Source organism: Coregonus clupeaformis, chromosome 10, assembly GCF_020615455.1.
Source record: "Coregonus clupeaformis isolate EN_2021a chromosome 10, ASM2061545v1, whole genome shotgun sequence".
Classification (NCBI taxonomy): domain Eukaryota; kingdom Metazoa; phylum Chordata; class Actinopteri; order Salmoniformes; family Salmonidae; genus Coregonus; species Coregonus clupeaformis.
In genome coordinates, this window is record NC_059201.1 from 17,304,409 (window position 1) to 17,329,724 (window position 25,316).

Sequence of the window (25,316 nt, forward strand, 5' to 3'; positions counted from 1 at the left end):
TATTGTGTTAAATAAAAACATATGTATATTGATAACATATTTATTGATAAGTCCATAGCACAGAATATTTATGGTAACTCGACAATTCACTCGAAAGGCACTCACTGAAATATCTGAATAAGGTTTAACACTAAGCAGTGTGTTAATTTAACACTGTTTCCAGTGTGTATATGGTCCCACTCTTTCAGTGTTGATATAACACTGGAGAATTTGCTGTGAAGATGTGTCCCTCTCACGAATTTCTGACACCATGTAATATAAAGTGAATGTCCAGTCAGAGGAGTATCTTTCCGCGTCATTTCAAAAGTACGTAGAACGAACGTGGAATACGCATTGAATTGAGGTTTGTGGACAGTAGAATGCCACTGCTGGCCGCCCGTCTTTACGGGTGGCGGCTCCTTTAAGAGATGAGGGCCGTGTGAATAAACTTGAGCCGTGCTGAGCTGACGTAAGGGGCTTGAAGAGTTTTGTGTAGCTCCAGAGAAGGGCACAGGAGAGGAAAATAACGGAGAGGAAAATAACGGAGAGAATAGGGAATAACGGAGAGAATAGGGAACTGGACCGAGGACTTATCCTTTTTAATTTGGTCGATGGTTTTACAGGAAATGTTCTGAGCATTTTGGTCATCCGGTATAGATTTATTTGCTGGGGCACATTTACCTGTGTTCCATTTATTATTTATACAAACTCAAATTTAGCATAATAGATTGTTAACTATACCACAAATTAGAATGTTATTTTAGAGTGAAGTTCAAAATACTTCATAGAACTAACTATTCTAGATATGCAATACAAAACTTCTTATTCGGTCAATGTGCCAATATTATTATAGGGTAGCTATTTCTCGAAAGAAATAAGCCTAATGTGGATTAATGACCCTATTTCTGCTTGATACGGCAAGAAACACATCATGCAACATAATGGTAATGGAGAGGAGAGGCAGTCAGCCAACCAATCCGAGCCTCAGCTCCAGGAGACGCCGAGTGGAAGCATTCCACACATCCCAGGCAGGGACACACTTACAAAACTGGAGTTCAAACGCAACGCAGTCACAGAGGACTACAAAATAACAACTCAAGTACTAGGACTGGGTATCAGTGGGAAAGTGATGGAATGTTACTGCAAGAAGACAGGGGAGAAATGTGCGCTCAAGGTAGTGTGTTTGTGTGTGTGTGTGTGTGTGTGTGAGAGAGACAGAGAGAGAGAGAGAGAGAGAGAGAGAGAGAGAGAGAGAGAGAGAGAGAGAGAGATCCATTTCACTTGCTTTGGCAATGTAAACATATGTTTCCCATACCAATAAAGCCCCTTGAATTGAATTGAATAGAGAGAGAGAGAGAGAGAGAGAGAGAGAGAGACCATCAGTCACCAGACCTAAGTGGCACCAAGTATTTGAGATCTTGCTTGCTTTCTTTTCTTATCCACTGACGTAAATGAAAGGGAACTTGAGGATGTATTTGCAATGGTGACGATAAGAGGGAGAATAGTCATCAATTATTCACTACTCCATCCTAGACGGTCGCCTCCTAGACAGATCTCTCATCCTTCTTTGCGGTTTGATACCAGGGGTGGCAGGTAGCCTAGCTCAGTTGGTAGAGCATGGCGCTTGCAACGCCAGGATTATGGGATCGATTCCCACGGGGGGCCAGTATGAAAAATGTATGCACTCACTAACTGTAAGTCGCTCTGGATAAGAGCATCTGCTAAATGACTAAAAATGTTAAGAGCATTGGGCCAGTAACCAAAAGGTTGCAGGTTCAAATCCCTGAGCTGGCAAGGTGGAAAATCTACCGTGCTGCCCATGAGCAAAGCAGTTAACGCTCCCTGGGCACCGATGACATGGATGTTGATTAAGGCAGCCCCTCCCACCTCTCTGATTCAGAGGGGTTGGGTTAATAGTGCAAGGAGCATTCAGTTGTGCAGCTGACTTTCCCCAATGGGATCACTCCTTTATTTGGAATCACTTAAGTTGTCTGATTGGGGGGGTGGGGGGTGTTGTATGAAGAAGGACATAACCTTATAATGCTAAAAACATCCGGTTACCAGTCCCATCTCTGATGATTGACATATTTTGGCATGGTTACAGTTTACAGCATGCATCTGGTGTGCAGAGGTTGTCATTCTTGAACGGAAGTTACTGTCACATTCTCTCCCACTTCCTCCCTCTGCTATATTTACTGTATCAACAAACAAGAGGATATATGTACAGAGTCAGACAGAGGGTGTGTTTCTTTGACTGGTGCCTGTTCCTCTTTTAAAGAGGTCCAATTAAGCACTAATAACACCAATAGAAAACTGTCTCTCTGTGAGCCGGGTTTGGAGAGGAGCCACCAGCGGCAACAGTGCTGCTCTTTAAGCTAACTCGACTACTCCTGCCCAGACAGACAGTGGATGAGTCTGGGGAGAGACAGTGATGTACTGTGTGGGACCGTGTCTTACGCAGAGGGTTTGTTGTTAGTGCCAGTAGTCATTGTCATGTTGTATGGACAATGACATGCTCTGTCTGGACTGATTCTATGTTCCATCTAGAGAGGATCTACTCTGGTGTGCAGGCTTTTGTTCCAGCTGAGCTCTGACATACCTGATTCAACTCATGAAAGCCTTCAATTCACACCACTGTTAGTTAAATCTGGTGCGTGTTCGTGCTGGGCTGGAACAAAAGCCTGCACAGAATGTGACCCACCTGGACCAGAGCTGCCAATCCCTTTCCTTAGGTTATGCCTTGGCATGTACTCTAAGCTCTATCTATCATTTCTGGACATAGGGGGATCTGTGGTCACCCACTGGACACACACTGGTTAAATCAACGTTGTTTCCACGTCATTTTAATGAAATTACATTGAACCAACTTGGAATAGACATTGAATTGACATCTGTGCCCAGTGGGGAGTGTTTCCTTCTGTTCTTTGAAGATCAACCACTGTGGGTATGTTTTCAATGGAACAGTCTCAACCTCCAAAATAGTTCCCTATTCTTTTTGTCCAGGTAGACCAAATATAGATTAATGAAATGTGATAGAGGAGGATCAGTTGTACTGGCACAAGTGTATACATTATTTTGTAAGTGTGCTCTTCAAGTATTTGTGTTGTCGACAATGTTGAGGCTGAGTATTAGGTTACTCCTCTATAAACAATTTAATCTCAACCTGCCCTCTCCTCCCTGTCCCACCATGCATTGCTTCCTGTCACAGACAGAGGATAAGCTAGTTTATCTGGCTGTGATGTCTGGGGATCCCTCCCACCCTTACATCCAATCACTTTGCAAGGTTGTTATTACTGGTACACTTTGAAGGCAGATTTTGAATGGCTAATAAAAAGCAGCCTTCATTTTGTCTGTGTGTGTGTGTGTGTGTGAGAGAGAGAGAGAGAGAGAGAGAGAGAGAGAGAGAGAGAGAGAGAGAGAGAGAGAGAGAGAGAGAGAGAGAGAGAGAGAGAGAGAGAGAGAGAGAGAGAGAGAGAGAGAGAGAGAGAGAGAGAGAGAGAGAGAGAGAGAGAGAGAGAGAGAGAGAGAAAAAGAAAGAGCAAGAATGAAAGAGAGGTGAGAGAGAGAGAGCTGTGGGACTAAGATTGGTCACAGGGATTTTTTAAAACCTGATTAAGGCTGTTATTATGCCCTTGATCAATTCCTCCAAGACCTGTGAGTGTTTATATACAACATGGACACACTCACAGCATATACATGTTGCATAGATACACACGTTCCACTACAGATGCATACTGCATCCATCATCATACCTAGTCATAGTAAATGTGTTTCCTAAACATGCCCATTATTCTCTCTCTCTCTCTTTGTCTCTGTTTCTATACCCACCCTTCTTCTCTGTGGGGGCAGATTCTGTATGATAGTCCTAAGGCGCGACGGGAGGTGGAGCTGCATTGGAGAGTGTCGAGGGGTCCATACATCGTTCACATCCTCAGCCTGTATGAGAACATGCACCAGGGGAAGAAATGCCTGCTTATCATCATGGAGTGGTGAGGACCACAGAGACTACATAGACCAGAATGCATCTGTGTATGATGCATGTCTTCTCTGTTAGCTTTTCTAGCACGTCAGACTTTAAAACCATAACTGATGAGTAGGGAGTTTTTCCTGGTTAGGTCACGTGGTCAGGAAAAACTCCTGGCCTAATGAAAGTCTACATAAACATCAAATATGTCCCAGTTCTCCTCCTTGGTCATTATGTTTAGGCTTTGTCGATTGGGCTCAGTAATTGCCCAGTAATTACTAAGGGACAATGCTGGCCTTGTTTAATTGATGGCTTTGTTGTCTTGTTGAGAATCTCTGATCTGTTTATCTTGTTGTTGTTCCTGGCTCAGTATGGAGGGAGGGGAGCTGTTCAGTCACATTCAGGCGAGAGGGGACCAGGCGTTCACAGAGAGAGGTGAGTTATGATGGGGAACTGTGTTGTATCATTTACAGTGCTCAATTATTTACAGTGGCCCTATAGCTGTGTGCTCTTTGTTAATCAGATTCATATGTCATGGCTTTTAATCAGAGGCTTCAGAGATCATGAGGGACATAGGCACGGCCATAGAGTACCTCCACCACATGGACATAGCTCACAGAGATGTCAAGGTGGGACTCTACTCTATTTTTAAATATATATTTTTTTTCTTTTCTTAGGGGGTAGATCAGCTTTAATATTGCAGATAGATTAGATTGTAACTTCCATCAATGTAATTGTCTGCATCACATCCAATCCCCCATATGTTTTTTTTCCTTCTTTTTTTTCTCGCATATATACATATACACCTACATACACATACATACATATATGCATATACATACATATATACAGCGGGGAGAACAAGTATTTAATACACTGCCGATTTTGCAGGTTTTCCTACTTACAAAGCATGTAGAGGTCTGTAATTTTTATCATAGGTACACTTCAACTGTGAGAGACGGAATCTAAAACAAAAATCCAGAAAATCACATTGTATGATTTTTAAGTAATTAATTTGCATTTTATTGCATGACATAAGTATTTGATCACCTACCAACCAGTAGGAATTCCGGCTCTCACAGACCTGTTAGTTTTTCTTTAAGAAGCCCTCCTGTTTTCCACTCATTACCTGTATTAACTGCACCTGTTTGAACTCGTTACCTGTATACAAGACACCTGTCCACACACTCAATCAAACAGACTCCAACCTCTCCACAATGGCCAAGACCAGAGAGCTGTGTAAGGACATCAGGGATAAAATTGTAGACCTGCACAAGGCTGGGATGGGCTACAGGACAATAGGCAAGCAGCTTGGTGAGAAGGCAACAACTGTTGGCGCAATTATTAGAAAATGGAAGAAGTTCAAGATGACGGTCAATCATCCTCGGTCTGGGGCTCCATGCAAGATCTCACCTCGTGGGGCATCAATGATCATGAGGAAGGTGAGGGATCAGCCCAGAACTACACGGCAGGACCTGGTCAATGACCTGAAGAGAGCTGGGACCACAGTCTCAAAGAAAACCATTAGTAACACACTACGCCGTCATGGATTAAAATCCTGCAGCGCACGCAAGGTCCCCCTGCTCAAGCCAGCGCATGTCCAGACCCATCTGAAGTTTGCCAATGACCATCTGGATGATCCAGAGGAGGAATGGGAGAAGGTCATGTGGTCTGATGAGACAAAAATAGAGCTTTTTTGGTCTAAACTCCACTCACCGTGTTTGGAGGTAGAAGAAGAATGAGTACAACCCCAAGAACACCATCCCAACCGTGAAGCATGGTGGTGGAAACATCATTCTTTGGGGATGCTTTTCTGCAAAGGGGACAGGACGACTGCACCGTATTGAGGGGAGGATGGATGGGGCCATGTATCGCGAGATCTTGGCCAACAACCTCCTTCCCTCAGTAAGAGCATTGAAGATGGGTCATGGCTGGGTCTTCCAGCATGACAACGACCCGAAACAAACAGCCAGGGCAACTAAGGAGTGGCTCCGTAAGAAGCATCTCAAGATCCTGGAGTGGCCTAGCCAGTCTCCAGACCTGAACCCAATAGAAAATCTTTGGAGGGAGCTGAAAGTCCGTATTGCCCAGCGACAGCCCCGAAACCTGAAGGATCTGGAGAAGGTCTGTATGGAGGAGTGGGCCAAAATCCCTGCTGCAGTGTGTGCAAACCTGGTCAAGACCTACAGGAAATGTATGATCTCTGTAATTGCAAACGAAGTTTTCTGTACCAAATATTACGTTATGCTTTTCTGATGTATCAAATACTTATGTCATGCAATAAAATGCAAATGAATTACTTAAAAATCATACAATGTGGTTTTCTGGATTTTTGTTTTAGATTCCGTCTCTCACAGTTGAAGTGTACCTATGATAAAATTACAGACCTCTACATGCTTTGTAAGTAGGAAAACCTGCAAAATCGGCAGTGTATCAAATACTTGTTTTCCCCACTGTATATACTTATTATGGACACAGCATGTCTTACACAAGTTATCTTGTTGTTATTAGTTGTTTTTATTAGTCCCATCCTTCAGCTCCATTCAACACCTCCCATCTATCTCTTAACACCATCCATATTGGATTTCTATTTGCCATATATGTTTCAACTATACTGTGATGTTTTACAAAAGTTCTGAACCTTTCTATTCTCATTGTTTCTACAGTTTGTGAATTGAAAATAATTTTTTTTGCTAAATGTATTATTATATTATTGATCGATTGACTATGACTTTTCAGCTCACCCAGTAGTGCTATCTGCAGGGTCAGCTCCATGCAAATATTGCAATCCTTCAGCCATTCCTGGACCTGTGTCCAGAAACAAGCTACAAATGGACAGTACCAAAACAAATGATCTAATGATTCTGTCTCTTCACAGCCAAATCAGCAGAGCTGGGAAGATTGTTTCCCCATACAAATAACATTCTATTGGTAGCAAGAATTTTATATAATAATTTAAATTGAAAAATTATAAGTTTTGAATCCGGCATCATTTTGCTTATCAGTTCATAAACACTATGCCATGGAATCGGTACGTCAAAAATCTCTTCCCAACTATTTTGCAATCTATATGGGACGGCTGTCAATCTTGTGGTCCTTAAATGAAACTGGTAAACTTTTTTATTTATCACAATTTTCTTTAACCAATTATGTTCTTTAATGCAAGGCCGACAGACAAGTTCCTTACTTTTTCCTCCTTCCACTTTCCTCTTCCATTTTTGCGGTAATGCTGCAATTATTTGGTTGTAATTTTGGGTAGAGCAGACATTTCCATATGTTTTGTTAGCTGCATGTGCGACATAACTCCACCATTCCTATTGATAATATCATTTACGAAGAAGCAAATAGGTAAACTGGGATAATACTAAAGAGTTAATCAGGGTGATTTTTCCACAAATTGACAGGTATTTACCTTTCCATGGTAGCAAGATCTTATCTATTTTTGCTAACATTCTATTACATTTTTTTGGAGTGAGATCATTTATTTCATTTGGGATATGTATTCCGAGTATATCCACATCACCATCAGACCATTTTATTGGTAAAAAATTGTTTTTTTTTGTGATCCAATACGTAATATAGTACATTTATCATAATTTGGTTGTAATCCAGAGAGGTTAGAAAATGTATCTAGATCCTCTATGAGGCTGTGGAGGGATTCAAGTTGTGGATTTAAAAGAAAACATGAATCATCAGCGTACAATGACACCTTTGTTTTTAAGCCCTGGATTTCTAATCCCTTGATATTATTGTTGGATCTGATTTTAATAGCTAACATCTCGATGGCAATAATAAATAGATATACTGATAGTGGACAACCTTGTTTCACTCCTCTTGACAGTTTAAAACTTTCTGAGAAATAGCCATTATTTACTATTTTACACCAAGGGTTACTATACATGATTTTAACCCAATTTATAAGAGATTGTCCAAAATTGAAATGCTCCAGGCATTTATATATAAACCCCAGTCGTACTTTATCAAATGCCTTTTCGAAGTCTGCTATGAATAGTAGGCCTGGTTTCCCAGATTTTTCATAGTGTTCTATTGTTTCCAGTACTTGCCTTATATTATCTCCAATGTATTGCCCATGTAAAAAACCTGTCTGATTAGAATGAATAATGTCAGACAATACCTTTTTAATTCTATGCGCTATACATTTTGCTAGAATTTTTGCATCACAACACTGAAGTGTAAGGGGCCGCCAATTTTTTAAATGGATTGGATCTTTATATTTTCCACTTGTATCCTGTTTCAGTAACTCTACTCTTAGACATACATAATTGTCTTTTTCACCTGACACTCCCTGACAGACGATGTATTTACCGCTGGTGGTTTTATTGATGTACTTATTGCTTTCTTCTTTTTTACATCTCCCTCCCTCCACACACACACAAACACACAATAGCCTGAAAATCTGCTCTACACCACCAAGGAGAGCAATGGCGTGCTGAAACTAACTGACTTTGGCTTTGCCAAGGAGACCACCCTCCACAACTCCCTCCAGACACCCTGTTACACCCCCTACTATGTTGGTGAGTGTTGGGTCTGTTACACCAGTAGTGGTGTCGTATACTATCTGGATGTGAATGGTGTGTAGGCTATAAAGTATTATGGTTGACTTTTACCCACATGTTGTCCCTGTCTTTACCGGTCTGTCAGCCTGACTGGTTGTCTCTTGGTGTCTTGGTCTCTATGTCTCTATGTCTGTCCATCAGCCCCCGAGGTGCTCGGTCCAGAGAAGTATGACAAGTCGTGTGACATGTGGTCTTTGGGCGTGATCATGTACATCCTGTGAGTACCTAGTGTGTCTGTATGCTATAGGTGTGTCTGTGAGTGTGTGAGAATCAAGTCACAGGCCTCTCATTCACTCTCAGTCCCCCTACTGTTGGCTCCTGGGCCTCATTTACACCCTCATTTCTCTGCACTTCCTTGTTCTCCTCTACCTCTCTTTTAACACTCTCAGCTTTTCATTGTCCACCACTTGCTTTCTCCCTCTCCATCTCTCCCTCCTTGTACAGTGGGGAGAACAAGTATTTGATACACTGCCGATTTTGCAGGTTTTCCTACTTACAAAGCATGTAGAGGTCTGTAATTTTTATCATAGGTACACTTCAACTGTGAGAGACGGAATCTAAAACAAAAATCCAGAAAATCACATTGTAAAGCTGTGTAAGGACATCAGGGATAAAATTGTAGACCTGCACAAGGCTGGGATGGGTTACAGGACAATAGGCAAGCAGCTTGGTGAGAAGGCAACAACGGTTGGCGCAATTATTAGAAAATGGAAGAAGTTCAAGATGACGGTCAATCACCCTCGGTCTGGGGCTCCATGCAAGATCTCACCTCGTGGGGCATCAATGGTCATGAGGAAGGTGAGGGATCAGCCCAGAATTACACGGCAGGACCTGGTCAATGACCTGAAGAGAGCTGGGACCACAGTCTCAAAGAAAACCATTAGTAACACACTACGCCGTCATGGATTAAAATCCTACAGCGCACGCAAGGTCCCCCTGCTCAAGCCAGCGCATGTCCAGGCCCATCTGAAGTTTGCCAATGACCATCTGGATGATCCAGAGGAGGAATGAGAGAAGGTCATGTGGTCTGATGAGACAAAAATAGAGCTTTTTGGTCTAAACTTCACTCGCCATGTTTGGAGGAAGAAGAAGGATGAGTACAACCCTAAGAACACCATCCCAATCGTGAAGCATGGAGGTGGAAACATCATTCTTTGGGGATGCTTTTCTGCAAAGGGGACAGGACGACTGCACCGTATTGAGGGGAGGATGGATGGGGCCATGTATCGTGAGATCTTGGCCAACAACCTCCTTCCCTCAGTAAGAGCATTGAAGATGGGTCGTGGCTGGGTCTTCCAGCATGACAACGACCTGAAACACACAGCCAGGGCAACTAAGGAGTGGCTCCGTAAGAAGCATCTCAAGGTCCTGGAGTGGCCTAGCCAGTCTCCAGACCTGAACCCAATAGAAAATCTTTGGAGGGAGCTGAAAGTCCGTATTGCCCAGCGACAGCCCCGAAACCTGAAGGATCTGGAGAAGGTCTGTATGGAGGAGTGGGCCAAAATCCCTGCTGCAGTGTGTGCAAACCTAGTCAAGACCTACAGGAAACATATGATCTCTGTAATTGCAAACAAAGGTTTCTGTACCAAATATTAAGTACTGCATTTCTGATGTATCAAATACTTATGTCATGCAATAAAATGCAAATTAATTACTTAAAAATCATACAATGTGATTTTCTGGATTTTTGTTTAAGATTCCGTCTCTCACAGTTGAAGTGTACCTATGATAAAAATTACAGACCTCTACCTGCTTTGTAAGTAGGAAAACCTGCAAAATCGGCAGTGTATCAAATACTTGTTCTCCCCACTGTATATAGTATTAATGATTGTTCAATTAGTCTCCAGTTGGAGTGCATACAGTAGCTGTAGTTGCTCTATTCTCATGGTGAAGTGTGTGCTGTGTCCCCAGGCTGTGTGGGTTCCCTCCATTCTACTCTAACACTGGCCAGGCCATCTCTCCAGGGATGAAGCAGAGGATAAGGATGGGCCAGTACAAGTTCCCCAACCCTGAGTGGGCCGAAGTGTCAGAGGAAGGTCAGACTAGAGACAGAATACTGTGGGTGGTCTATAGTAGACAGAGAGGCTTCACTGCAAGACAAACTATGTTCTGCTAAGTTCCAAATATTTTGGACAGATTTTTCTACGGTTGTGATTTGTAGGTCATTTGACAAACATCTTGTCTAGTTTACCTGATCATGTTTTATTTGCTATGATTGTTGACCTATGACCTTTACCCTCTGTAGCCAAACAGCTGATCAACCAGCTGCTGAAGACAGACCCTAACGAGAGGATGACCATCGGGCAGTTCATGAACCACCCTTGGATCAATGTGAGTATTACTACTGCATGTCTGAGTGCTGTTGATAATATGAGACTCTCATTTACACTGTGTGTGTGTGTGTGTGTGTTTGTTGACATTACAGCAGTCGATGGTGGTCCCTCCTACTCCTCTGCACACGTCCCGTGTTCTGACAGAGGACAGAGAACTGTGGGACGATGTCAAGGTGAGACTAGAGAGCTGTAAAACACGGACCCTCTGTGGTAACAAGAAACACCGCATATCAATAACCCAATTTAATCTAACACTAACACAAAGAAGCCATTAGTGGGTGATAAAACACTATATTTATAAGACCCACACTGCAATTATCTACAGTGCCTTCAGAAAGTATTCACACCCCTTGACTTTTTCCACATTTTGTTGTGTTACAAACTGAATAAAAAATTGATTGCGTTTAGATTTTGTGTCACTGGCCTACACACAGTACCCCATACTGTTAAAGTGGATTTAATGTTTTTATAAATTTTTCAAATGAATAAAAAATGAAAAGCTTGAAATGTCTTGAGTCAATAAGTATTCAACCCCTTTAATATGGCAAGCCTAAATAAGTTCAGGAGTAAAAATGTGCTTAACAAGTCACAAAACAAGTTGCATGGACTCACTCTGTGTGCAATAATAGTGTTTAACATGATTTTTGAATGACTATATCATCTCTGTACCCCACACATACAATTATCTGTAAGCTCCCTCAGTCGAGCAGTGAATATTAAACACACATTTAACCCCAAAGACCAGAGAGGTTTTCCAATGTCTCGCAAAGGCGGCCACATAGGAAGGCATCCTTCCTAACTCAGTTGCCAGAGAGGAAGGCAGAGTTTAATGGCTGTAATAGAAGAAAACTGAGGATGGATCAACAACATAGTAGTTACTCCACAATACTAACCTAAATGACAGAGTGAAAAGAAGGAGGCCTGTACAGAATACAAATATTCCAAAACATGCATCCTGTTTGCAATAAGGCACGAAAGTAAAACTGCAAGAAATGTGGCAAAAAATTGTACTTTATGTCCTGAATACAAAGTGTTATGTTTGGGGAAAATTCAACACAACACATCACTGACTACCACTCTTCATATTTTCAAGCATGGTGGTGACTGCATCATGCTATTGGTATGCTTGTCATCGGCAAGGACTAGGGAGTTTTTTAGGATAAAAATTAATTAAATGGAGCTAAGCACAGGCAAAATCCTAGAGGAAAACCTGGGTCAGTCTGCTTTTCAACAGACACTGAGAGACAAATTCATCTTACAACAGGACAATAACCTAAAACACAAGGCCAAATATACACTGGAGTTGCTTACCAAGACGACATTGAATGTTCCTGAGTGGCCTAGTTACAGTTTTGACTTAAATCAGCTTGAAAATACATGGCAAGACTTGAAAATGGCTATCTAGCAATGATCAACAACCAACTTGACAGAGCTTGAAGAATTTTTTAAAGAATAATGTGCAAATATTGTACAATCCAGGTGTGCAAAGCTCTTAAAGCTGTAATCGTTGCCAAAGGTTATTCTAACATGCATTGACTCAGGGGTGTGAATACTTATTTACAGTAAATTAGATATTTCTGTATTTAATTTTCAATCAATTTGCAAAGATTTCTAAAAACATGTTTTCACTTTGTCATTATGTGGTATTGTGTGTAGATGGGTAAAAACAACCCATTGATTTCAGGCTGTAACACAACAAAATGTGGAATAAGTCAAGGGTTATGAATACTTTCTGAAGGCACTGTATCTGTACTTTCTGGCTACAGGAAGAGATGACCAGTGCCCTGGCCACCATGCGTGTGGACTACGACCAGGTGAAGATCAAAGACCTGGACACGTCCAACAACCCGCTGCTCAACAAGAGACGCAAGAGACCTGCTGCTGGGGTGGCCGAGGGAGAGGGGGGAGGAGGGGGAGGAGGTGGGGGGAGGAGAGGGTGAAGGAGTAGCCGGAGCAACGGTTTGCAACAGCCAGTGAGAGGCTGAGGGAAAGGAGAGGGAGGAGGGGATGTTATATTAAGGCCATTATTTGGACCAATATTCACCAGGGCCCTGATCACGTGTTGTTTCTGGAATTGATGAGGTCTTGTGGTCAGGAAAACTCCTGGCTCTTCTCGTTATTGGTCAAAGTAAGTGTTTAATTGGACCACTCCAAGATTGGCAGTAATCAGAAAGATATTAGGCTTTTATCTCTGTCCTTTTCCTTTACTTGTTCTGTCACCAGCACATACGAGTTTCCAGGTCAGTCAATCAGACCACAGACTGATCTATAATATAATTGCTTTTGTTTTGTAGATGTCATTAATGTTGTTTTTATTTACTGCTACTATTTTAATGAAATAAATGTTTGTTTTTAAGGAAGTTTGTATCACTTTGTTTGGGTCGGGATGTATGAAGATGTGGTCTCACATGGAGTACAGTACCTTCACTCAGTACTTCCTCATGCACATTTCTGTATGTGTATGCATGGCTGTTTAAGTGACTGATGTGTGTGTTAGAGAAAAATATACAGACACACAGTACTGTGCAGATCTGAGACGAAAATTTATTTTGTAGTTTATTTGAAAATACCAACTTTTCAAATACTTGAGGTAGTCAAATATAGAGAATCAACTAAAGGCAACTATTTCCTTTGATATTCAAATACAGGTCTCCGAAAAACAAATCATATTTGAAAGTATTTGGAATACCTCTCAGAAAAACAAATAATATTTGAAGGTATTTGAATACATGCAAGTTATTTGAAAACAAAAACCACATTTATTTGATGGCTGCCAAATATTTGACAAAGAACCAAAAACTAGAACAGTTAGTTTAATTAGTCTAAATATATTATCGATAGCACATGGTTTGGAGGGCTTTCAGATATTAATCTTAATAGCCTAGAATGAAATACTTAATGATTGAAGATTTTTTTTTTTACATGCTAAACATTAACATTCATCAATCGAAATAATGGAAAGTAATACAAATATAAACCAAACAGATTTTGTTTATTGTTTAACATTTATTTTCCAGAATTTCTTTAAATCCTTGTCATAGCCTATGGTTCTTTAACGGTAATTGTAGATCTTGGTTAATCATTTAAGATGGCGATTGCATTTGTTTTGTCAGTCATCGAGCAACAGTCAGGCCTGAATGTTCTTCCAGCGATATAACTAATTAATTGGATTAGTTTAGAAAAATATATGTTATTTATCTTTGTGTAGCATAAGATTAATCAATCAATCAATGTACATGTATAAACATAGATATTGATGGGTGTGGTTATAGTCCCACGTAGCTCAGTTGGTAGAGCATGGCGTTTGCAACGCCAGGGTTGTGGGTTTGTTTCCCACGGGGGACCAGTATGAAAGAAAAAAAAACATGTCTGCTAAAATGACTAAAATGTAAAGGGATGTGTATGAGTTTCAGGACCCTGTATCAGGGAAAACGAGGTCCTCAAAATAAGGCCTTATGAAATATGTATGGTATTATGCTAAATAATAGTGATGTTACATTTGATACCGGAGCTCTGAGGCATGCATCGAAATCGCTAAGCAGCTAACTTCGAAGCAGTGTTCCGATTCATGTATCACTTTATCAGAGGTACGTAATCAATGACGTCCGAAGCTTCGTTTGATCAAATGTTTTTTCAAACCGTGTATTGCAAAATGCAAGATCACACTGATTTCGCCGTGGTTCCGGTGCTTTCTTAGATTCCAAGCTGCTTTAAAACACCGACCTCTACTGGACACCGTACTTACAAATATAGTTCGAATTTTGTACCAAATGTTTCACTTGACCGGTAGCTTAGCAGGTAGAGTAGAGAACTATGGAACATTTAGGGACTTGAGAGCATGAGGTTGAAGGCACACTATTTTTATTTATTTTTATTTTTTTAACCACACTTTATGCACTGTTGTTGAAATAATTAATTTTATTTAGTATAGAATACGTTTCTGTCTTAAGCATCCTAAATAATTCCATATTTGAAAAATAGTAAAGTTGAAGGCAAAAAAGGGAAGCATGATGTGAACCTGGTATTCCAATTGATGATAGGCTACTACAGCCAATGACTTACTGCTGCGCAATTTTGATGATGAGAAAAAAATAAGTCTATCTGATAATCACACGCTTCTATTTATTACTGACCAGCAGATGTGAACAGATAATGAAGCTCTGAGTAATGAACCATGTATTGGCACAACTTGGTGAAAGTGCCGAAGCCTTCAGATAGACTCAGTTTCCAATCACTAATAAATAATGTATATATATATTTTTATTATAACAAATTCGTTTAGGATCTCACTTGGTGAAATCCATAGGGCCGAAACCATGTCTCTGTCCTTAACAAATACAGTCATGGGTGGTAACTCTACAATTTATTCGAAAGGCGAGGCGCTCTGGGAAATATAAGGCTTTACACTAAGCAGTGTGTTAATTTAACACTGTTCCAGTGTCTATATGGGTCCACAGACTCAACACTTTCAGTGTTGATTTAACACTGTCAGTGTAAAAAAAAAATCAATCACACTGGAGAAGTTGCTGTGTGCCCATTTGATAATGGGGCGTTATAAAATGAAACTAATTTCACATATTAGTAAAGACAATATTAAATTGAGAATAGTCTGACGGGTGAAAATATGATCACTTGATGAGAGAGAACGGCATGTGAAACCTGATACCAGGAACTGAGCACAAGCTTTTTTCCCGACTTTCTCAAATCATCAGTATTCTGTAGTCACATCATTCTGTTCTTCTGAAATACATTTTCTTCATACAGTATCATAATGTTTCTTTAGACTTGCCTAAAATAAAGAATGGATTTATTGTTATGGTGTATATTAAATGGATTTGTTACACTGTTTTGGGGTGTCCACATACTTTTGTATATATAGTACACTATACAGTACCAGTCAAAAGTTTGGACACACCTACTCATTCAAGGGTTTTTCTTGATTTTTTAAAACTATTTTTTACATTGTAGAACAATAGTGAAGACATCAAAACTATGAAATAACACATATGGAATCATGTAGTAACCAAAAAATTATAAACAAATCAAAATATATTTTATATTTGAGATTCTTCAAATAGCCACCCTTTGCCTTGATGACAGCTTTGCATACTCTTGGCATTGTCTCAACCAGCTTCATGAGGTAGTCACCTGGAATGCATTTCAATTTAACAGGTGTGCCTTCTTAAAAGTTAATTTGTGGAATTTCTTATCCTCTGCAGCAGAAGTAACTCTGGGTCTTCCATTCCTGTGGCGGTCCTCATGAGAGCCATTTCATCATAGCGCTTGATGGTTTTTGCGACTGCACTTGAAGAAACTTTCATAGTTCTTGGAATTTTCCATATTGACTGACCTTCATGTCTTAAAGTAATGATGGATTGTCGTTTCTCTTTGCTTATTTGAGCTGTTCTTGCCATAATATGGACTTGGTCTTGTCAAGTGTCAATGTGCAGCGGTAGGACGGAGTCAGGTGCAGGACACAGAACTGAGTAAACGACGTACTTGACTCGAAAAATAAACAACACTAATTTCCACGCAGGGAAAACACACCAGCTCACATAAGTCTTAGACATAAAACAAAGAACAAACACGCACAAAACCATGTGGGAACCAGAGGGTTAAATAGGGAAATAATATAATATAATGGGAACCAGGTGTGTACAATCAAGACAAAACAAATGGAAAAAGAAACGTAGATCAGTGGCAGCTAGAAAGCCGGTAACGACGACCGCCGAACGCCGCCCGAACAAGGAGAGGCACCAACTTCGGCAGAAGTTGTGACAGGTCTTTTACCAAATAGGGCTATCTTCTGTATTCCACCCCCTAGCTTGTCACAACATAACTGATTGGCTCAAACGTATTAAGAAGGAAAGAAATTCCACAAATTAACTTTTAAGAAGGCACACCTGTTAAACTGAAATGCATTCCAGGTGACTACCTCATGAAGCTGGTTGAGACAATGCCAAGAGTGTGCAAAGATGTCATCAAGGCAAATGGTGGCTGTTTGAAGAATCTCAAATATAAAATCTATTTTGATTTGTTTAACACTTTTTTGGTTACTGCATGATTCCATATGTGTTATTTCATACTTTTGATGTCTTCACTAATAGTAAAAATAAAGAAAAACCCTTGAATGAGTAGGTGTGTCAAAATCTTTGACTGGTACAGTATATATATATATATATATATATACAGTCGTGGTCAAAAGTTTTGAGAATGACACAAGAATTGGTCTTCACAAAGTTTGCTGCTTCAGTGTTTTTAGATATTTTTGTCAGATGGTACTATGGTATACTGAAGTATAATTACAAGCATTCCATGTGTCAAAGGCTTTTATTGACAATTACATTAAGTTTATGCAAAGAGTCAATATTTGCAGTGTTGACCCTTCTTTTTCAAGACCTCTGCAATACGCCCTGGCATGCTGTCAATTAACTTCTGGGCCACATCCTGACTGATAGCAGCCCATTCTTGCATAATCAATACTTGGAGTTTGTCAGAATTTGTGGGTTTTTGTTTGTCTTCCCGCCTCTTGAGGCCGCGACTGGGAGACCCATGGGGCGGCGCACAATTGGCCCAGCGTCGTCCAGGGTAGGGGAGGGAATGGCCGGCAGGGATGTAGCTCAGTTGGTAGAGCATGGCATTTGCAACGCCAGGGTTGTGGGTTCGATTCCAGTATGAAAAAATAAAATAATGTGTGCACTCACTAACTGTAAGTCGCTCTGGATAAGAGCGTCTGCTAAATGACTAAAATGTAAAATGATTGACCACAAGTTCTCAATGGGATTAAGGTCTGGGGAGTTTCCTGGCCATGGACCCAAAATTTCGATGTTTTGTTCCCCGAGCCACTTAGTTATCACTTTTGCCTTATGGCAAGGTGCTCCATCATGCTGGAAAAGGCATTGTTCATCACCAAACTGTTCTTGGATGGTTGGGAGAAGTTGCTCTCGGAGGATGTGTTGGTACCATTCTTTATTCATGGCTGTGTTCTTAGGCAAAATTGTGAGTGAGCCCACTCCCTTGGCTGAGAAGCAACCCCACACATGAATGGTCTTAGGATGCTTTACTGTTGGCATGACACAGGACTGATGGTAGCGCTCACCTTGTCTTCTCCGGACAAGCTTTTTTCCGGATGCCCCAAACAATCGGAAAGGGGATTCATCAGAGAAAATGACTTTACCCCAGTCCTCAGCAGTCCAATCCCTGTACCTTTTGCAGAATATCAGTCTGTCCCTGATGTTTTTTCTGGTGAGAAGTGGCTTACTCGCTGCCCTTCTTGACACCAGGCTATCCTCCAAAAGTCTTTGCCTCACTGTGCGTGCAGATGCACTCACACCTGCCTGCTGCCAGTCCTGAGCAAGCTCTGCACTGGTGGTGCCCCGATCGCGCAGATGAATCAACTTTAGGAGACGGTCCTGGCGCTTGCTGGACAACAATTGAACCTCTCTCCTTGAAGTTCTTGATGATCCGTTAAATGGTTGATTTAGGTGCAATCTTACTAGCAGCAATATCCTTGCCTGTGAAGCCCTTTTTGTGCAAAGCAATGATGACGGCACATGTTTCCTTGCAGGTAACCATGGTTAACAGAGGAAGAACAATGATTTCAAGCACCAACTTCCTTTTAAAGCTTCCAGTCTGTTATTCTAACTCAATCAGCATGACAGAGTGATCTCCAGCCTTGTCCTCGCCAACACTCTCACCTGTGTTAACGGGAGAATCACTGACATGATGTCAGCTGGTCCTTTTGTGGCAGGGCTGAAATGCAGTGGAAATGTATTTTTGGGATTAAGTTCATTTTCATGGCAAAGAGGACCTTTTGCAATCAATTGCAATTCATCTGATCACTCTTCATAACATTCTGGAGTATATGCAAACTGCCATCATAAAAACTGAGGCAGCAGACTTTGTGAAAATTAATATTTGTGTCATTCTCAAAACTTTTGACCACGACTGTACACAGTGCATTCGGAAAGTATTCCAACCCCTTGACTTTCTCCACATTTTGTTACATTACAGCCTTATTCTAAAATTGATTTTTCCCCTCATCAATGTACACACAATACCCCATAATGACAAAGCAAAAAACAGGTTTTTAGACATTTTTGCAAATGTATATAAAATGAAAATGGAATTATTACATTTACATAAGTATTCAGACCCTTTACTCAGTACTTTGTTGAAGCACCTTTGGCAGCGATTACAGCCTCGAGTCTTCTTGGGTATGATGCTACAAGCTGGGTACACCTGTACTTGGGGAGTTTCTCCCATTCTTCTCTGCAGATCCTCTCAAGCTCTGTCAGGTTGGATGGGGAGCGTCGCTGCACAGCTATTTTCAGGTCTCTCCAGAGATTTTCAATCAGGTTCAAGTCCGGGCTCTGGCTGGGCCACCACCATGCTTCTTCGTAGGGATGGTGCCAGGTTTCATCCAAACGTGACGCTTGGCATTCAGGCCAACGAGTTCAATCTTGGTTTCATCAGACCAGAGAATCTTGTTTCTCATGGTCTGAGAGTCCTTTAGGTGCCTTTTGGCAAACTCCAAGTGGGCTGTCATGTGCCTTGTACTGAGCAGTGGCTTCCGTCTGGCCACTCGGACAATTCCTTCGACCTCATGGCTTGGTTTTTGCTCTGACATGCACTGTAAACTGTGGGACCTTATATAGACAGGTGTGTGCTTTTCCAAATCATATCCAATCAATTGAATATACCACAGGTGGACTCCAATCAAGTTGTAGAAACATCTCAAGGATGATCAGGATGCACCTGAGCTCAATTTCGAGTCTCATAGCAAAGGGTCTGAATACTTATGTAAATAAGGTATTTCAGTTTTTTATTTTTAATACATTTGCAAACATTTCTAAAAACCTGTTTTCGCTTCGTCTTTATTGGGTATTGTGTGTAGATTGATGAGGAACATTCTGTATTTAATCCATTTTAGAATAAGGCTGTAACTTAACAAAATGTGGAAAAAGTCAAGGGGTCTGAATACTTTACGAATGCACTGTATGTACATATCTACCTCAATTGCCTCGTACTCCTGCACATCAACTCGCTACTATTGGTACTCCTTGTACATAGCCAAGTTATCGTTACTCATTCTGTATCTATTATTACTTATAATTATGTGTTTTACTTTTCTATTATTTCTCAATTTTGTTATCTCTGTATTGTTGGGAAGGGCCCTTAAGTAAGCATTTCACTGTTAGTCCACACCTGTTGTTTACGAAGCATGTGATGAATAACATTTTATTTGATATACAATTCCTAGTGTTAAATAGACTATGAGGTGTTATTGCATAACACTGAAAGTGTTAATTCGCTAACACTTGACGAAGTGTAACAGTGTGAGCACTAAGCACAGTGTTAATTTAACATTCAAAAGTGTGGGCCCGTATAGACACTGTTCCAGTCTTAAATTTAACGCTGTCAGTGTTGATATAACACTGGAGAATTTTCTGTGCGTATCTGTGACCTGTGTGTTTAATAGTGTGCCTAATCTGTAACCTGTTGTCACGCTTACTCCCCCGCTCCGGCGTTCGACGTCACCAGTCTTCTAACCACCAGCCCTGGCAACCATCATTACGCACATCTGCTCCCCATCATTACACACACCTGGACATCATTATTTCCTTGATTACTCTCCCTTTATTTAGTCCTCAGTAGCCAATAGTCACTAGGTGGTATTGTTTTCATTCACGTTCTGTACACTGCTCATGTTTTGTTTATCTGCAAATATCTGTCACGCACGTTGACTGATGACTCGTGGAACCAAGGCGCAGCGTGATAAGCGTACATTTTTAATTAGTACTTAACACACGAACAAAACCAAAACAACAAACCAACGATACGTGAAGTCCTGATGTTACACACACCAAACCTTTACGGATCAAGATCCCACAAACGAACTGGTGCCAACAGGCTGCCTAAGTATGGTCCCCAATCAGAGACAACGAGCTACAGCTGCCTCTGATTGGGAACCACCCTGGCCAACATAGATCTAAACGATCTAGAACAAAAAACATAGAAAACTAAACATAGAAAAATCCACACCCTGGCTCAACATTTAAGAGTCCCCAGAGCCAGGGCGTGACAGTACCCACCCCCCAAAGGCGCGGACTGCGACCGTGCCACACAAACACAAGAGGGTAGGGGCCGGGTGGTCATTCCGCCTCGGAGGCGGATCCGGCTCCGGGCGTGACCACCACCTTTTCTCCACCTCCCCGTTGCGCCCCTGGTCTGGTCCCGCTGACTGGAGCTGGACCCGACGACGGTGGACCAAACCTTACCGGCTCCGGACTGGAGCCGCTGGCCGGAGCTGGACTGGACACCGGTGGAGCGGATTGCTCTGGCTCCGGAGTGGATCCGCTGACTGGAGTTGGACCGGACCCCGGTGGAGCGGATTGCTCTGACTCCGGAGTGGAGCAGCTGGCACCGGTGGAACAGGCACGGGCCGTGCCGGACTGGACACACGCACCACTGGCTTGGCACGGGGAGCAGGAACGGGCCGGACCGGGCTGACGACGCGCACCACTGGCTTGGTGCGGGGAGCAGGAACGGGCCGGACCGGGCTGACGACGCGCACCACAGGCTTGGTGCGGGGAGCAGGAACAGGCCGGACTGGGCTGGCGACGCGCACCACAGGCTTGGTGCGGGGAGCAGGAACGGGCCGGACCGGGCTGCCGACGCGCACCACTGGCTTGGTGCGGGGAGCAGGAACGGGCCGGACCGGGCTGACGACGAGCACCACAGGCTTGGTGCGGGGAGCAGGAACTGGCCGGACCGGGCTGGCGACGCGCACCACTGGCTTGGTGCGGGGAGCAGGAACAGGCCGGACCGGGCTGGCGACGCGCACCACTGGCTTGGTGCGGGGAGCAGGAACAGGCCGGACCGGGCTGGCGACGCGCACCACTGGCTTGGTGCGGGGAGCAGGAACAGACCGGACCGGGCTGGCGACGCGCACCACTGGCTTGGTGCGAGGGACAGGAACAGGCCGGACCGGGCTGGCGACGCGCACCACTGGCTTGGTGCGAGGGACAGGAACAGGCCGGGCTGGACTGGGAACACGCACCACTGGCTTGGTGCGGGGAGCAGGAACAGGCCGGGCTGGACTGGGAACACGCACCACTGGCTTGGTGCGGGGAGAAGGAACAGGCCGGGCTGGACTGGGAACATGCACCACTGGCTTGGTGCGGGGAGCCGGAACGGGCCGGGCCGGACTGTGGAGGCGGACTGGAGGTCTGGAGCGGAGAGCTGACACAACCCGTCCTGGCTGAATGCCTATTTCCACACAATATGTGTGAGGCATCAGCACAGGACGTACAGGGCTGTGCACTCGTACTGGCGCTACAGCACGTGGCACTGGCGCAGGATATACGGGACCGAGGAGGCGTACTGGAGGCCACGAGTGTTGAGCCGGCACACCCCGTCCTGGCTGCATGCCCATCTTAGCACAACACGTGCGTGGTGCTAGCACCGGACATACAGGACTGTGCCGGAACACTCGCGGCACAGTACGTGGCTCCGCATAACACAGAGCCTGCCCAGTCTCACGCTTCCTAGCCTGAGTACGGGGAGTTGGCTCTGCTCTAACTCTAGGCTCCGCCAACCACCCTTTTAGCCCCCCCAAAATGTTTTATTGGGGCTGTCTCTCGGGCTTCCTCCTCGGCCGGTACCCTCTGCGATGCCGCTGCTCCTCTCTGTAGCGCGCCTCCACAGTCTCCTCCCAAGGACGGCGATCCATTCCGGCCTGAATCTCTTCCCAAGTCCAGGATCCCTTCCCGTCCAGGATCTCCTCCCAAGTCCAGGCTGTCTGTTCCTGGACACGCTGCTTGGTCCTTTTTTGGTGGGATCTTCTGTCACGCACGTTGACTGATGACTCGTGGAACCAAGGCGCAGCGTGATAAGCGTACATTTTTAATTAGTACTTAACACACGAACAAAACCAAAACAACAAACCAACGATACGTGAAGTCCTGAGGTTACACACACCAAACCTTTACGGATCAAGATCCCACAAACGAACTGGTGCCAACAGGCTGCCTAAGTATGGTCCCCAATCAGAGACAACGAGCTACAGCTGCCTCTGATTGGGAACCACCCTGGCCAACATAGATCTAAACGATCTAGAACAAAAAACATAGAAAACTAAACATAGAAAAATCCACACCCTGGCTCAACATTTAAGAGTCCCCAGAGCCAGGGCGTGACAATATCATTCTTAAACATCTCCAGCGTATACGTAACACCTGTCACTAATTGTGTGTTTCAGATGGTGGCCTCAGCAGTAGCCCAGGTGAACGTGTCCGGTGTGAGGGCTGTGGGGTGGTGTGTCTGGTCAACGACCGCTCACAATGCTCCTACGTCCTGCGTCTATACTGTGTCAAGGTCAGAGGAACCACCACCAAACTAGTCATAACATTTGATGCATGAATTTCATATTAAAGTTACCTCGCTCATTCTCTCTTCCTCTCTGTACTCCTTAAAAACACTCAATACTTATATGTGACCATATAGTGTGCATGAATTAAATATATATTTTTATGGTGGTTAAGATGTCATGGCTGTTTTCATTCAGTGTGTGTGTGTGTGTGCGCATGTTTGGCTATGACAGTTTTCTTGTGTCTTTACCAGTCACCATGAACTTGCATGTTCCTTAAACAATAGGCTTTGTTGTAAAGGGTGTGTGGATGTTTTTCTTTTGTATATTACTGATGACATAACTTTAAGCACACTTAATTCTCCTTTAACCTACCAGAGCTAAGTTGCTATGGGAACAGGGACTGTATGTTCCAATTTGATACTCTGCACCTGCCCCAACTGCCACACCTTCCCTGCAAATGTAAGTGACATGCTCCAAGTTCTCCCCTTATCAAACATAATCCTGTTTCAACCCTGATGACCAAAGCAACAAAACTGTTCATGGAACAGCTTTTAGGGGCATATTAACCATTCTGCTATTAAAAAGGCTTTGGCCAATAGCATGGCTCTGAAAAGGTATTTGTTCTGGTCCTTGACGGCCTCCAACACTGGCTGTATGTGTTTGTGCAGGACTGCCAGGCGGACCTGAACTTTGCAGAGAGGTTCTGTGCAGCCTTGGCGAGACAGATCCAACGAGCCCCAGGTTTGGAGAGCAACACACACATACTCACACACATACATACACATGACAAATCACATTTATATTAGGATTAGCTCTCTCAGCTTCAGGCAGGCCAGTCCTCTTCTCTTTCTCACTGTCTCCCCTCTTCCCCCAGCTCGCTGTCTTACGTCACTCTTTCACTCCCCATATCACTTTATTTTGCTCTTTAGCTCTTGCTGTCTCTCGCTCTCTTTCTCAAACAGAGCTAGTGGGCAGACTCAGCTGAACCGTACTGACAGTGTGGACTCCTCCTCAGGCTGTGTCTGTGAACAGGAACAGAGCAGATCTGAGATCAGCACTCCATCTCCATATGTCAGAGCGAGAAATATAGTAGGCCTACATCTGCACACTGGAGCTCAGACAGACCCAGACAATTCACTATTAGATACATTTTATTTGATGCTGCATTAGAATGGAGGAAAAGATAAATGGCTGTCTGACTGATTTAATATTGTCACTTCTCCACAGACAGTAGTCCCAGGTGGGAGTGGACCCAGAGCAAGGTCTCAGTGTGAGCACAGCACTGGCACCACTATTGTTTTAACACATCCATAACACAACCATTAACATTGATACTGCATTATGATCAATAATTAATATAATTGTAATAGCACATCTATATCTCTGTTATATCAGTCATCAATGCTATTGTAATGTAACATCCTAATCTGTGTGCAATCTAGTGAGCTGGACCCTGCTCTGAGGAAGCTGCTCAGGAAGGCGGGGCTAAACGAGGAGGATATGACAGACAGACAAACCCTCGTCCTGTAGGGGACACCCTGAGAGGATCAGAAAGAGCATCAGCTTCAGACCGTAGAGAGAATAGGACTGGGGCATGTCAATCACAGTTGTAGACTATTTCCAATACATTGTGAATGTGATGATGTGTGGTTGATACAATGGTGTGTGCACGTATGATAGGTGGGCTCACCTTCTGCTGTAGAGTCTGACCTGATCTCTATCTCTCTCCATCTCATCCACAGTCTATGACGCAGTGGCGACCTGTCATTCAGGGCAGAGCCCCACCTGTTTTGAGAACCACCTGTTTAGCTTTTTTAGTTTTTTTGTTGCCTGTTTTGCATGTTATTTTGGCATTAATATGTCTCATATCAGTTTGCAAACAATGTAAAAAAATATATCTCTCATTGAGTTAATAAAGCCGCAAACAAACTTGGTCTCTTTTTTGCTTTCTTGAGTAAGGCAGCTCCAAAATGCAGGCGTTTCAGCCTGGCTCAGTGCTTTCTGTGGTGGTGGGGCAGCCAGCGGAAAATACAGAGCGTAGGGGTTGGTAATGTTCTCTAGTTGCGCCGTGATTGGCTCAGTGTTCTGTC

General features: G+C 43.1%; 1 protein-coding gene across 1 annotated transcript; it reads left to right on the forward strand.

Moving 5' to 3' along the window:
* The first annotated feature begins 457 nt into the window (after positions 1-457).
* Positions 458-24,756, forward strand: LOC121574612 (MAP kinase-activated protein kinase 2-like). The gene is made up of 14 exons (XM_041887164.2): positions 458-1,153; positions 3,829-3,968; positions 4,314-4,378; positions 4,493-4,572; positions 8,352-8,478; positions 8,662-8,737; positions 10,432-10,556; positions 10,766-10,851; positions 10,946-11,026; positions 12,620-12,758; positions 23,116-23,231; positions 23,895-23,967; positions 24,454-24,496; positions 24,669-24,756. Exons 1-14 carry the CDS (start codon positions 911-913, stop codon positions 24,754-24,756), a joined length of 1,482 nt encoding a protein of 493 aa, XP_041743098.2. The 5' UTR covers positions 458-910.
* Positions 24,757-25,316: the final 560 nt, after the last annotated feature.